Source organism: Hippocampus comes, unplaced genomic scaffold (assembly GCF_001891065.2).
Source record: "Hippocampus comes isolate QL1 unplaced genomic scaffold, H_comes_QL1_v1.1 scaffold76, whole genome shotgun sequence".
Taxonomy (NCBI): domain Eukaryota; kingdom Metazoa; phylum Chordata; class Actinopteri; order Syngnathiformes; family Syngnathidae; genus Hippocampus; species Hippocampus comes.
The window spans coordinates 1,207,515-1,221,503 of NW_017805277.1; the positions used below are offsets into that span (position 1 = coordinate 1,207,515).

The window sequence follows — 13,989 nt, forward strand, 5'->3', positions numbered from 1 at the left end:
ATGTCGAAGTTCATGACTAAACAACAATCATATATAAATAAATACAAATTTAAAATAGATCAGAGCAATATTTTTAAAATATCTATCGTTCATTGCCTGCAAATTGTCTCCATTTATATTTAAAAATAGCTCCATTAAGCACAATACCCAATCTTTAAAGTATTTTTTTAATCAATAAATCTTTCATTAGTAACCAGAAGTTTTCATACAGAATAAATAAACAGTGCTGTGTGTAATTTTTTATTGTATTTGTTACATTTATGACAATTGCACTCATCATTATTAAAATTGACTGCTGTCGTCCTGTACAATGAGGCAAAATGTCACATCAGATTGTTTTGTCGGAAATAAACTTCACCACAACCCAAACATTTCTTTTCTTTTTTTTACAGATTTACAACCTACACTGACATACGGTCAGTGTGACACCTTCTGTCCTTTTTATTTGCAACCGCAAAGACTTTATGATTTGTGGACAGTCGTTGAAAAAAAAAAAATCACGTCTTTGATAAATTACCACATACAACACAAAAAGGCACTACCTAATCCGGATATTTGGGTGACTGTTAGACATGATTTGTGAGGAAATGTAGGTTTTTTTTTTTTTGTTTGTTTTTGTTTTTGTTTTTTTTTACTTGAGGAGGGGCAAAACTGTGAATAGAGAGAAGTGGAATGAACTATTTAAGACAACTTGTTGGGAATATAAAACATACGTCCAGGTAGAAAAAAAGACTTTGGCAACACATAAAAATTGTTGTGTGTTTTTCTGGAGGCGGGCACTTCGTGGCGGAGCTTGTCAAGAAATGACTAGAGGTTAATGGAGGGAAGGCACCACAAACCCCTGAGATGAAACATGTTCTAATCCAATAGTCTCTGTCTCTCCCAGAGTGGCTTTTAGTTCCTTGCAGGTCCCTTCACATCCACAGGCTGAGCGCCCGGTGACAGGTTGCAAGAGGATGGGTCACAGTAACCGTTAGGACCAGCTGAACCAGGAGGCCCGGGTACACCGGGTTGTCCGGGAAGACCAGGAGGTCCTCTCTGGCCATCGCGACCGTCCTGACCATAACCAGGTTTGCCAGCGTCGCCTGTGATAGTTCTTCTTGTTAGCCTCGACATAACCTGTAATATTATGATAATCTAACATTTACTCACCAGGGAGTCCTGGAGGTCCTTGCTGACCTTTGGCTCCTCGTGCTGTCGGCCCGCGGGACCCTCTGTCACCCATTTCACCTGTAAGCGACAAACATCAAATGATGACGCCAATCCACTTAATAGCATTTAGCTAGATATAAAACAGGGAGGGCCAATTTAAATACTGGAGGGGGAACCGACCTTTCCAGTGGAAAGGGTTGTCTTGCATAAAAATGATCATTCAAGTACAGCACAAAACTGCTAAACAGCAAACTAAAATATAACTTCATTTTATGATTTTTTTTCACAAAGATGAACTCCCTAATTTTAATATTATTGAGGTGCTACGTTTGCCCTGCATATCATTCCATATCCGCAAAAAAATATTCAACCTAATCACGTAGTATCAGGCAATATAGAACCAGTTGTAAGCACATAACTAAGACATGTCTGCCATCTAGTAGTGAATGGTGATATTACAAGTTAAAACTACAGTCAACCTCTGCATACTCACAGTGTTCACCACCTGTGGTTTCACATGCTCTTAGATTTTCGTTTTTAAATACTTATTCCCATACTGCGCCTCATTTTACTTGGAAAACTAAATGTGTAATTAGCATTTTTTTTCAGATTTTGAGGGTGTTTGTACAAAAATAAATCATTCAATGAATAAAATAATGTGGCGGGTGACACTGACTGGTTAGCATGTCGGCTCATAGTGTAGAGGTGCAGGGTTTGATTCCGGATCTGGCCTTCCTGTGTGGAGTTTGCATATTCTCCCCGTGCCTGCATGGGTTTTTTCCGGGTACTCCAGTTTCCGCCCACATTCCAAAAACATGCATGGCAGGTTGGTCGAACATTCTAAATTGTGCCTCGGTGTGATTGTGAGCACGGATGGTTGTGCGTCTATGTGTGCCCTACGATCTGCTGGCAACCAGTTCATTCAGGATGTACCCCGCCGACTGTCCAAAGACAGCTGGAATAGGCTCCAGGAAAAACAGATTAGAAAATGGATGGATGGATGAATAATCGGAGTCTGGCCCGTACACAATGGAACCGTTTCCTCTACTCTAATTAAACATGGTTTGATGGCCTGCTGCTATAAACTGGACAAAAGCACACAAATTGCTTAACTATGTCATGTTAGTTACCTTTAGGTCCTTTTGCTCCAAGTTGTCCTGGTGGCCCTTTGAGTCCAGGAAGGCCTCTCGCCCCCGCCTGTCCTGGCATGCCATTGTCTCCTGGAGCACCAGGAGGGCCCGGGGGTCCAGGTTTGCCAGGTAAGCCAACAGCACCAGACTCTGGTCTTCTCAAACTAGCAGCCAAATTAGCCAGTTGTTCTATTATGAGAGAATTAAACCACAGAGTTATGATGGGCACCAGTGTTATGCTGGCCTCATGGAGATAGTCTTGATACTCTTTTGGGTTCAATTCAGAGTGAAGCAGGAAATGAAGTCACGAAAAACTTCTCCTGTCTTTCAACAAAACCCTCAGTCAATTCAACAGAGAAAAGACTGTACTTTTTTAATACAGCAATGAGCCAAAGAAAACGTATGTTCACGATGCAAATGATCCAATATTAATCTCCTGTGATTCTTTGCTGCCTGCTATCTTGCACTTCCTGGCTCTTGCTGAAAATTCATGCAGTGCATGCAGCCTGACTGTTCCTTTTAAACATTGCCTTCCCTGGCATTGACTCTCTTTTCTCTGAGCAGAGGAGTGGAGGTCTGCTAGAGGTGTAATTAATTTTTCAGCAGCTCGGCTATAAAAAAGTAATGACTCTAGGAGATGAGTTTGGAAGACACAAGAACAAAAGAATAAAGAGAAGAGAGGTTGTGTCTTCCGCCGGAACATTTCTTCCGAGGCGAACAAGGAGATCTTTCATCCATCAAATAAACAAGGACTGAATCTTATTTCATGTTTTGCTTATGAGCCCTTCTCTTTTCTATGTGTGAACTGTGTAGTATTGAGCAAGCGTCCTGATCAATGAGGGAGCAGAAGGCCAGCGCCACGCTACAGTATGTGTGCTCTTGTAAGCAAGCATTGTGGCTGGGATTCGCGTCATAAACGAGGCACAAGGGGATGATGAATGGGGTCATCGCTTCTTACCTTGCATGACTCGCATGCAGACCTGCTTGATGTGCTGGTCGCTCGGTTCTTTACCCTGCAAAACAGTGTTTCAACATATCAAAACACTTCGCCGTCCCATTTTCATTCAAGATTTTCTTTCCTGTTTGTAGTTTATCACCATGATCACATCTTTAATCAAAGGGAAATGGATGGCTGATCTCCTAAAGGCAAATTTGACCTAAAATTTCAAGTAAACTCTCAATTCATGAGAATGTCGAATAAAGGGTCATTTATTTTAGAAGTTCAATTCAAAAAATGAAATGTAAATAGTGTAGTTTTTGCGTTTGTTTTCTGGGGTGTGTTTTTTCTTTTAAGTGTTCTTTTTTTTGCAATGATTGCATTGTGCATACTTTGTAGCGAGAGTGTACTCTACCTACCGCGGGACCTTGTGTTCCTCTAGCTCCAGGTGGACCTCTGTTTCCTTGCATGCCTCGCGGTCCAGGAGTGCCGGGTGGACCCTCAATTCCGGGCTGGCCTCGAATTCCCTCTGGACCTCTTCTGCCAGCCTCGCCAGGGTTTCCAGTCTTGAGAAATATCATACATTGCCAAGACAATGAATTAGGCAGTTGTGAACATATTCAAAAGAAATGTAACAATGCCAAAAAACTAAACTGCTACACACCTCTCCCTTTGCTCCACCTTCTCCAGGTTCACCCTTCAAGAGATATGAGACATCAACAAAAATGGGAACATGATGCATTGTATTTTCCTGAGATTTCAAGTGAAAACTGTTCATATTTGCATAAGAACTTACATTATCTCCTTTGTCTCCAGGGTTGCCTTCATCACCTTGTGGACCCTGAAAAAATATGTAATCATTTTGTGGGTTAAGTATCGTTATACCTCATGCGTGAAATAATCATTTCATATGAGGATTTCATACCTGGTCTCCCTTGGGCCCTGCTTCTCCTCGCTCACCCTGTAATCAACGAGACAAATGAGCTTTGCTGCAAGTGTGTGTGTGTGTGTGTGTGTGTGTGTGTGTGTGTGTGTGTGTGTGTGTGTGTGTGTGTGTGTGTGTGTCTGCATTAGTCTTCAGCACAGAGAGTTCTGTGTTGAGTAACAATCAACAAAAAAAATTGTCTTTCCAAGATGGACTATCGTGAATTCCTTACCCTTTCTCCTTTCATGCCAGGAACGCCAGGAGGGCCTGGAATACCAGGAAGGCCAGGGTCACCTTTGGGTCCCTGTCACAAACCGAAAAGCACATTTAAAAGGTCCCCCTCCCAAAGGTGTCCCGCCCCCCCCCCGCCCTTTCTTTCTCTCTCTCTCTCTCTCTCTCTCTCTCTCTCTCTCTCTCTCTCTCTCTCTCTCTCTCTCTTTATATATCTATATATAGAGCCCAATTTGAACCCACAGTCTCTTAACTGTGAGGCAAATATGCTAACCATTCATTCATCATGCTGCATAATATATAATGCACAATGAAATATACGTGTGTATGTGGGTTAAAATTTCAACAGAAATTTCATAAACAAAAAACGATTTAATGCCGTTAATCGGATATTAATCCTACTACGACTACTACACAGACTACTGCCGTACTTTAACGTAAGAGAAGACAATGAAAAGCACTGTAGAAATATAAAGATTTTTTGTTGAAGTTTTCAAAGGCATTACATGCTGTGCACCATTAATATACAGGAGTGCATAAAATGTCTTAGCAAAGCACACAAAGCATGGCAGCATATCTTCAGTTTGTCTCCAATTTGATCTCTGCGGAATGTCAGGACTGAGAACAGTGGACCCTTTCAGCCTGTTCACCCCTCACTGTGAAAGTAGACCTCAAACGAGATCCACTCGATTATAACAAAGTCTACTGGGAAACAAGAGTCAGGAAGAAACTTTCTCAGTTTTTTTTCTTTAAATGCAAAAGCATCTGGCATTGTAATATATTGAATAAAATAACTTAGCCCCTTGAAAAAAAATTCAATTATCCCCTTATGTTATCACTAAAATTAAATAAAATAAATAAATATATGACAGTATACCCAGTGGCATTTCACTGTGCTCGACCAAATAAAGGACATTAAATTAAATATGTTAAGTGGCCTCTAAATGTTTCCAGTAAAAGAATATGAAATGAAATAAATATTTGCTCATGAGTAAATATCTTACCCTGGAACCAGGCTTGCCAACTGGACCCACTGGGCCTTGTTCTCCCAATCCTCCCTGAAAGCGTAGAGGAGGATTAACAATAATGAAGTGGGGGTCCTTTGACTTTTTATTTAATTAAAACCATTAAAATGAAACCGGGATGAGTGCTCACAGGTTCACCAATGGGTCCAGCGACTCCAACCTCGCCTTGTTCCCCACGCTCGCCCTATAGAGGAGAAAGGTCAGAGTTGTTTTGTGTTTTGTTTCTGTCAGGTCAATATAATACAAGCCTTGGTGGATAATAACTTGATGTGCTATACCATTTTTCCGGCTGAGCCCATCGTTCCAGGGAAGCCTGTTTGACCGACGTCTCCCTAAAGCACCAAAGCAGTCCAAATTGTGATAGTTTTCACTTAAAATATGAACGCAAGCAACAGCGCCACAGATTTAGTTATGAATCAAGACAGCAACCTTTGAGCCACTCTGTCCTTTTGGTCCAGGTGAGCCAGGCAAACCCTAAAACACACAGAATAAGAGCCCATAAAACAACTTAAAAAAGAAATTCACCTCAGCGTTTCCACACGGATGGATTAATTATATTTGTCTGAGCCATTGGCCCAAATAAGCTGCTTATAAACGTCTTGATCACAGCACCCTCAAGGTTTAATTCGGGTGACGACTTGAACACCGACACAATCTTAGCTAAACAGTGTCACAGTTGAATTGAGTCCCATTAGTGTCTTTCATTAGGCTCCTCACACATTAGAGGGCAGGAAAAGCATTGCTTGCACACTTGTGCCAAGGAGAGCGTAATTTCTGTTTCATAGCGTATGTGTGTGTGTGTGTGTGTGTGTGTGTGCAGGGTTGTGGTAATATCAAGTGTTTATTTTCAATGGTTAAGCTCATAACAGGTTGTCATCAGATATGATACAGCGGAATTATTTGGTGGGAGAAGCTGGCATTTTAAACTCGGTGTGCTGAGCTGAGTTTGGGAGTCAGACTTACAGGAAGGCCCTGAGGGCCACCCTCTCCAGGAAGTCCAGGTTTGCCAATCCCTCCCTGTCGGCAAAACAAACAGTGAGGAAGATCTGATTGGAACACATACTTTAGAATGATAATACGAAGCTGTAGGAAATTTACCTTTGTTCCCGGCATGCCTGGAATACCCTCACGGCCATCCACTCCAGGTAAACCCTGGTGGGAATAATAAAATAAGCCCAAAAGAAAATTTAACATTGTCATCATGTTTGACACACTAATTATACTCACAGCATCTCCTTTGGGACCTGGCAGACCTGTGATGCCTCTTGGTCCTAGTAAACCCTGACCAACAAAACCTTTGGTCAGATTGTTCAAACAAACATTATTTATAGAAGTTCAGTGATGATGCATCAACCTACCTGTTCACCTTTGGGCCCAGGTTCACCCATTATACCTCGTTGGCCTTGATCACCCTGAAATCGTACAGTTCCATAGTTGTTTAGATGACAGTAACTTAAAAAGAAACTGGTAGGATCACATATTACAAGTCAGAGATGGCATTGTTGCACCATAAGCAATTATACGAGTACTTTCGCTTGTGGTCTTTTCAACCTCAGAGCGCTGAATCGATCTCACCTGGACTGCTTATCTTGGAATATGTTTCATTAGGCTTCATCAGCTCAAGCAACAAGGCTTTCTTCGCACTGCACTAAGTTGGTGTGGGAAGTCCAAACTCTTTACACGATGACTTGTTGACAGACAAAGTCCTCTCAATGAGACTGTTGTTTTGCATTTCCATTGAAGGATACCATTCATGCTTGGGGCGTTCGTCCAATTTGGGACATCAATAGCCGGGTTTTCCATGCCAATTTAGGCTGATCCTAATCAACCAACCAAGCCTTGTTGTCTGAACTGATGCAGCCTACTCAGATGAGAGGCGAAACATCTTCTAAGACAAACAGAACAGTCCAGTTGTGATCTATTCAGTGCCCTCGAGAATTACAAGCATTGTTTAGTTTTTTGATAGTAACTTGTCCCTACCTAGACTGTTTATGTCACACGTGTGCACACAGAAGTATATGAAACAATGTGGACAAAAGTATTGGGACATAAAATATAGGAAGCGTAAAATAGATAATAAAAGAAAAATTGGGAGAATGGCTTTCGCTCTGCTAGGGAGACTTTCGGCGAGATTTTGCAGCATGTATGCAGGAATTTGTGTTCCTCTCTAAAGCAGGGCTTCATGGACCTTGCTTTGTAAACTGAAGTCTCGCAGAACCTACAGTACATTTTGTGTCCATGTTGTACACTTTTAAACACTTACAGATGCACCAGCAACGCCCTGAGGACCCGGATCTCCATCAGGGCCTCGAGCCCCCTGTCAGACAACAAACAGTAAACATGACACATTTGGTCAGAGTTCAACTGAAATGGATAGAAATTGCAGAAGGCCAAAAAAAAAAAAAAAAAAAATCACCAACCATTTCTCCTTTAGTGCCCATCATTCCTGTGGCTCCACGGATGCCCTGTGCGCCCTGGAACAACACACAGAGACAGCCGGAGAATGACATAAAAGCGAGCGTGACCACAACACACACACACTGAAAGCAATGCAAATAGTCAATCTCACCGTCGGTCCTTGTGCACCGACCCCCCCTTGACCCCCTTGCTCTCCTTCCTCCCCCTAGAAGCAAACATGACAACACAAACAACATCAGCAGCGTGGGGTTAAAAAATAAAATAAAATAACACCAGGAGTGATGCCTCTCACTTGCAGGTCAGAGTTCAACTAAAATGGATAAATATTACAGAAGGAAAAAAAAAAAAAAAAAAAATCACCAACCATTTCTCCTTTAGTGCCCATCATTCCTGTGGCTCCACGGATGCCCTGTGCGCCCTGGAACAACACACAGAGACAGCCGGAGAATGACATAAAAGCGAGCGTGACCACAACACACACACACTGAAAGCAATGCAAATAGTCAATCTCACCGTCGGTCCTTGTGCACCGACCCCCCCTTGACCCCCTTGCTCTCCTTCCTCCCCCTAGAAGCAAACATGACAACACAAACAACATCAGCAGCGTGGGGTTAAAAAATAAAATAAAATAACACCAGGAGTGATGCCTCTCACTTGCACAAAAACTGTGGATTGTGTTTATGGGAAAACAAGAACAACATTCTGTTTTCAATTTTTGCTAAGCCAATGATTTAACTCCAACGTGTTGCCCCGCTTTGCTAATTACAAATAAATAATGTGCTGATTCTGCACTAGATATGGAAGAAAGCGTTTGGGGGGTTTGAATCATCACAGATTTCCTGTCATTAAAACGGCAATTTGTTCATTTAATTACGGCTCATAGAAGAGGCTATTGAAAGAAATAAACAAGAGAGGCGGATAATAAAACTGTACACAACAACAAATAAGTCAGCATGTTTTACGTCAGAGTGCAGATGAATGATCAATTCTGCTCGTCTCAAAGGGAAACACATTTTTCTTCGTTCACTGGCAACTCCAGAAAGAGTGAGCGGCCAAGTGTATCATCTGCCTTTCTTGATATAATAAATGGGAAGAAATATGTTTACAGAGGCCTCTAACTTCTCATGGAGCGTTTGTACACTCAGTGAAGCATTTGGAGAACTTTAGACCTGAACAAGATGGAAACTGTGATCATTTTATTGATGATGGCAAGTGGCTGTGCATAAACAAGCAAAAGGTAATGGAAACGGCTCCCCGTTAGTCAGTGACAGACAACATCGTTGTGAGGCTGATGGTGAATCATATCCTGCACGCAGAAAGATCACCTCATTTCCATTTATATTGTTTATGAAGACATTCGAGGGGAAAAGGTTGCTTGAACATCATTTCAAATCAATCATCCTGGAGAGGTATCAGAGGCATTACACGGGTGTGTCTGGCCTCTTCTTGACAATAAGCAGCACTAAAAATGCTTGCCTCATAGTGTGGAGTGAGATTTTCCTAACGGGGGGGTTCAGGCGTAATCCGTATGGGAATGCTTTGGCATGCGTTGTACATTTACGTGCCTAAATCTCACTGGGTAGAATTACCTGCATGGAATATTTGAGTAATATATACACGTATATACCTTATGCCCTTGTTTGCCAGGTATCCCTGCTTCGCCTTTTACACCTTTGTGCCCCTGGTAAAACAAAAAAAGGGAGGGAAAAGCAGTTACTATAGGTTTTCAATGTGTTTTTTGGCAGCTGCATACAAGTCAATAAATTGTTTTTTTTTTGGGGGGGGAGGTTTTGAACAAAAATCTAAAATAGAGATAATATTTTGAGTGTACTGTATATCTGTATGGGAATGCGATGATAAGAGGCTGCAATTTTGTTATGTTCCCTAAAAGATTTGGCTCACACTTTGACACTTTTGTGTTGACACAAGATTCTTCTCTTTCAATCACCTTCATGCCAGGAATGCCAGGATGTCCAGAGGTCCCGGGTGGACAAGAGTTGGCACACTAAACAGCAGCAGAAAAGTCAGAAATTTAAAACATGTCACGAAAATCAAATATCTTTGTTTGGACTGATTTTACCAGGTCGGCATTGGCCAGCATCCCAGCTGCTCCCTGCAACAGAACAGGAAATGTGTTTTATACTTAGAGAGCACGACTACTAAATTTTTTTAAGTAGATAAATGGTCCACTCAAAAAAATGTATCTGGAGCCAGATGATATTATTTCATTCAACCACGTGATGAAATAAAATTGAGTAATTAAAAAAAAGTGTTTTTCAGTGTACATTAAGGGGTGCACTTAGTTAATCTCAATTTATTTTCAAATTAAAGACTTCACTTACCCTTGGCCCTGTTGGTCCACGAGGTCCTTGCGGCCCTCTCACACCCATCGGCCCCTGTGCTCAGCAATTGCACAACAAGTTTGTAAAGACACTCCTTACAGTCATATCTGACCCCTTGTAGAGCGATACTCTATATTTGGTTGCATCAACTTAATGTTTGTTCCGCTTCCATCTGTCTAAAGTTTATAATATACCATAACTAATTCTAATGATATTCTAATGATAGCAGATTATCAGTAAATGTCACTTTATCAACGAGGTTTAAAAGTGCCATTCCCTATTTTTAAGTAACACATGAAGTCCTTTTCACTTTTATGAATAAAGAGTAGCTCATTAAAACACGTTCTGTACTTACAGGTGGTCCTGTTTTTCCCAATTGGCCCGGAAGTCCTCCTGGCCCAGGTGGCCCCTGTCACAATCAAACCAGACGGAGATGAAACTTGTACTTTGTAAGACGAAAAAAAGTATGGATCAGTATGGTGAGTAACTTACAGGAGGTCCATCTGATCCGACACCCTGAGGAGAAAAAAACAGCGTGATGAGTAATTCATGTAGTTTGATGGACGCATATTTGGAGATGATGTGAAACTCACAGCAGCTCCTCGAGGTCCAACTGTTCCGGGTTCACCCTAGAAAAAAATTGTGCTTTTTTTTTAATGGATTGGATTGATGCAGACACTCAAAGTTTGTACAAACAATCTATATGAGACTAAATAGTTATCACATGACTGGGCCGGCCAGGCACACTTGACCCAGCAATGTTTGCACTAATGAGGAGCGATGCCGGGCTTTGCCTCCCCACGGAGATTACACAGAGGACTTGCAGGATTAGGTCTCATTTGTCAGGAGGAATTTATGCAAAGAACGGCAAAAGAGCAGACAGCAGCTTGGCACCGTTTCCCGGACGTTCTCTGAGGTGAGGGGCTCATTAGTCACTTACTTTCTGTCCGGGGGGACCGTCAGGCCCGGGCTCTCCGACAGGGCCCGTCAAACCCTGCAGAGAGCACATTCAGTCAGGATTAGCTCACCTTGCCATGTGCTTGTAAAAGGAGCCAGTGCCTTTCCTCTGGCAATATTTCCATATTCAGTATTAGATCGCTATCATGTTACATCATCATAAATTTCACCTTGTGGGAGGAGCCCTGGTCATAAAAGGGATGAACCACCTCTTACCAGCTGTTACATTATATATTACGGTGCAGCACGGAGCATTAAAGAAATCCCCCGTTTCACTCAAATCCTAAAAAACTTCAAGAGGCACACGGGAGGAAAGTTTCGAGGAGGAAGAAGTCAGCCGTGGGCCAAGAGGGCAAACTACTCAGAGTGCAGACAGCAGAAAGCAACATTCCTTTGGCTCATTTCAAACAAGGAATCATTCCACACTGTTTTGTGGATTCTCAGTGGAAGATACCAACTGCATCTGGATCACAGAGAGGCTTTTGTTTTCAAAGTGCAATCGTTTTAGACGCAGTAATTACCTTTTTTTTTCGATAAATTAGTGACAATGCATCAGGAGATTTTCATCACCTGTCAATTCAGTACGGTACTCTACACCTTTCACCAGCCATTCTGACGTAAAACAGTAAAAAATAGACCTTAATTTGGTACAATTCCATTAAGCTTCTACAGAGGTGTGTTTCAACAACTTTTGAAGACAATAAAAGAATAAAGCACCAAATTTGAGTAGCTGCCAAAATTTGGGGCCTTGGCTTTCCATAATGTCATTATAGCATTGCTAAAACAACCAATCAAATGGTGGGCAATGATTTTTGCACACCTATTAATTTGATTTAAAAAAATAATTCCACTCATGCCCTATTGTGAACAAAATACAATAGTTGTCACATCCCATCTAATCATTTTACAGTCCGCTGGATTAATGGCAACACAACATATGTGCTGACTGAAGTGATAACTTGATAGATAAACCTTGGAAAGTCCAATAGTACAGCAAATAGAAATCATCTTGAAATATGGACACAGAAAAGCATGCATACGAACATAGATGACTTACATCATTTCCAGGAATTCCAGGTAATCCCGAAGATCCAACTCTACCAGGTTCTCCATCAGGTCCCTGCGAATGACAATCCCACACAAAGTTTTTGAAAACAGGCCTAAAACAAAATACAATAAAATAATAGTAATAATCTAAAATAAAATAAATCTGGGGGTATCAAAAATGAAATCAAAATGTATAGTTACAGCAGGACCAGGTAGGCCATCTGATCCTCTTTCACCCTAAAAGGAATGACAAAATATTGAGGCACAAATACAGGAAAGCAGAAAAACAAGACTGCACTCAAGGACTCACATCGATGCCATCAATTCCTGGTACACCTGCAGGTCCAGGAAGCCCTTGTTCCCGCTGATTAGGGAAAAACACATTTGCACAAAACCAGTTGGAATTTGAAAATACACAATTATGTTTCATGTCTTTGCTGGTTGTTTGTTTGACTCAAAATGAAAGGGACATCCGGTGCACAGGTTCATGCACAACCACTCCAAACATATCGCACATTATAATTCCAGAATTCTTATGTACAGTATGTATATCACACAAACCTACAGATATGGTTTGAGAATGCATTTGAATTTCCATGAATCATTTTGAGTAGTTTAGAACTCGGTGCGTTCTTGATGATAAAAATGGAAAAATAAACCTCAATAATTTGTAGCAAAAATATTTCTGCTTATATGTCTTTCTTACAAAGACATCATTTAAAATGAATACATCCTTGACATTTTTTTAAACAAATGACTAGTAATAAAAAGTAAAAATATTGTGAAAGAAATGACTTTTTATATGACTTCAACAACTGCCGTATCAAGAGTTACGCTTTTTCTCCAAAAGAATCTGGACAAGAAGTCACTCAAATACAATTTTATATGTGTGCAATATCCTCGCGACATTTGAAAAGAATTTTTAAAAAACACACAAAAAACACAGAGCTCATTTGTCCGAACAATGTGTACAAAAGCACTCACCTGCACCTCTGTCACGTCATTCTAAAGTGAGAAACAGAGTGGAATGAGGGTCACAAATAAGACTTACTTGAGCTGAGCAAAGTAGAGCAAAGTGCAGGAGCAGCCCCAGGAGAGGTCCTCGATAGCCGGGGGCCCGAGCCATGATTCCCCGTGTGCTGAAAAAGTAACAGTTGTAAGTCCTTTTCTGTGGAATTTGCTGGGATGGAAGAAGCCCCAGACAAAGCAACCCAACTGGACCCCTCTCAGCTATCTAGAGACCCTCGGAGGGCCCGTGGCCATCCCGAACTGATAAATATTCATGGTTTTGATGTTTATTCATGCCGTGTCAGGTGAAGGGAGGGGAAACAAAGGGGAGGGGGTACAAAGACTCATCCAGGAGGCAGGATTTTAAGTTTGATTTTTTTAAATGATTCCCAGTTCGTGTTCAGTAAAAAAGAGATGTAATATTTCAGTCATCGTACAATATTTTTTTAGGGGGACTTTTAGATGCACATGTTCGATAACTATCACATAACTTGAAATAGGAAGTTAAAAAATAAAAAAAGGAACAACATTGTCATTGATTTAATTTTCTGACAGGAAGGTCGCAAAAGGCCTCTTTGCTCTCGTAACATCGCAATGGATCAGCTTTGACTGGCGCAGGAAGCTAAATTTTTGAAACTGTTTCTCATCATTATTTATTTTATTTTTTTATCATGATCATCAGCATTATTATTGTTGTTGTTGTCAAAAAGAAAAATACAGTAATATCTGTAATGATATTTTCTTCATGTCCACCAGAGAGCACTATTTGATGTTCACCGAGCATGCTTGGAAACCAACCCCTGAGCAGTGTTGTGTT

At 41.2% G+C, this 13,989-nt stretch overlaps 1 protein-coding gene across 2 annotated transcripts; it reads right to left on the reverse strand.

Moving 5' to 3' along the window:
- Window positions 1–227: 227 nt before the first annotated feature.
- On the reverse strand, window positions 228–13,425 carry col9a1b (collagen, type IX, alpha 1b). 2 transcript variants are annotated; one of them, XM_019870315.1, is made up of 32 exons: window positions 13,216–13,425; window positions 12,475–12,528; window positions 12,366–12,401; window positions 12,175–12,237; window positions 11,101–11,154; window positions 10,754–10,789; window positions 10,653–10,676; window positions 10,516–10,569; window positions 10,161–10,214; window positions 9,899–9,931; window positions 9,767–9,823; window positions 9,446–9,499; window positions 8,332–8,385; window positions 7,821–7,874; window positions 7,664–7,717; window positions 6,759–6,812; window positions 6,628–6,681; window positions 6,499–6,552; window positions 6,364–6,417; window positions 5,830–5,874; window positions 5,679–5,732; window positions 5,531–5,584; window positions 5,380–5,433; window positions 4,377–4,448; window positions 4,145–4,180; window positions 4,016–4,060; window positions 3,884–3,916; window positions 3,639–3,785; window positions 3,241–3,295; window positions 2,283–2,471; window positions 1,153–1,230; window positions 228–1,085 (listed from the first exon to the last, which is right to left on the reverse strand). In XM_019870315.1, exons 1-32 carry the CDS (start codon window positions 13,288–13,290, stop codon window positions 895–897), a joined length of 2,025 nt encoding a protein of 674 aa, XP_019725874.1. In that variant the 5' UTR covers window positions 13,291–13,425; the 3' UTR covers window positions 228–894. The 2 variants fall into 2 exon arrangements, with proteins under 2 accessions (XP_019725874.1, XP_019725873.1); XM_019870314.1 differs by lacking the exon at window positions 7,821–7,874 and adding an exon at window positions 8,183–8,236.
- Window positions 13,426–13,989: the final 564 nt, after the last annotated feature.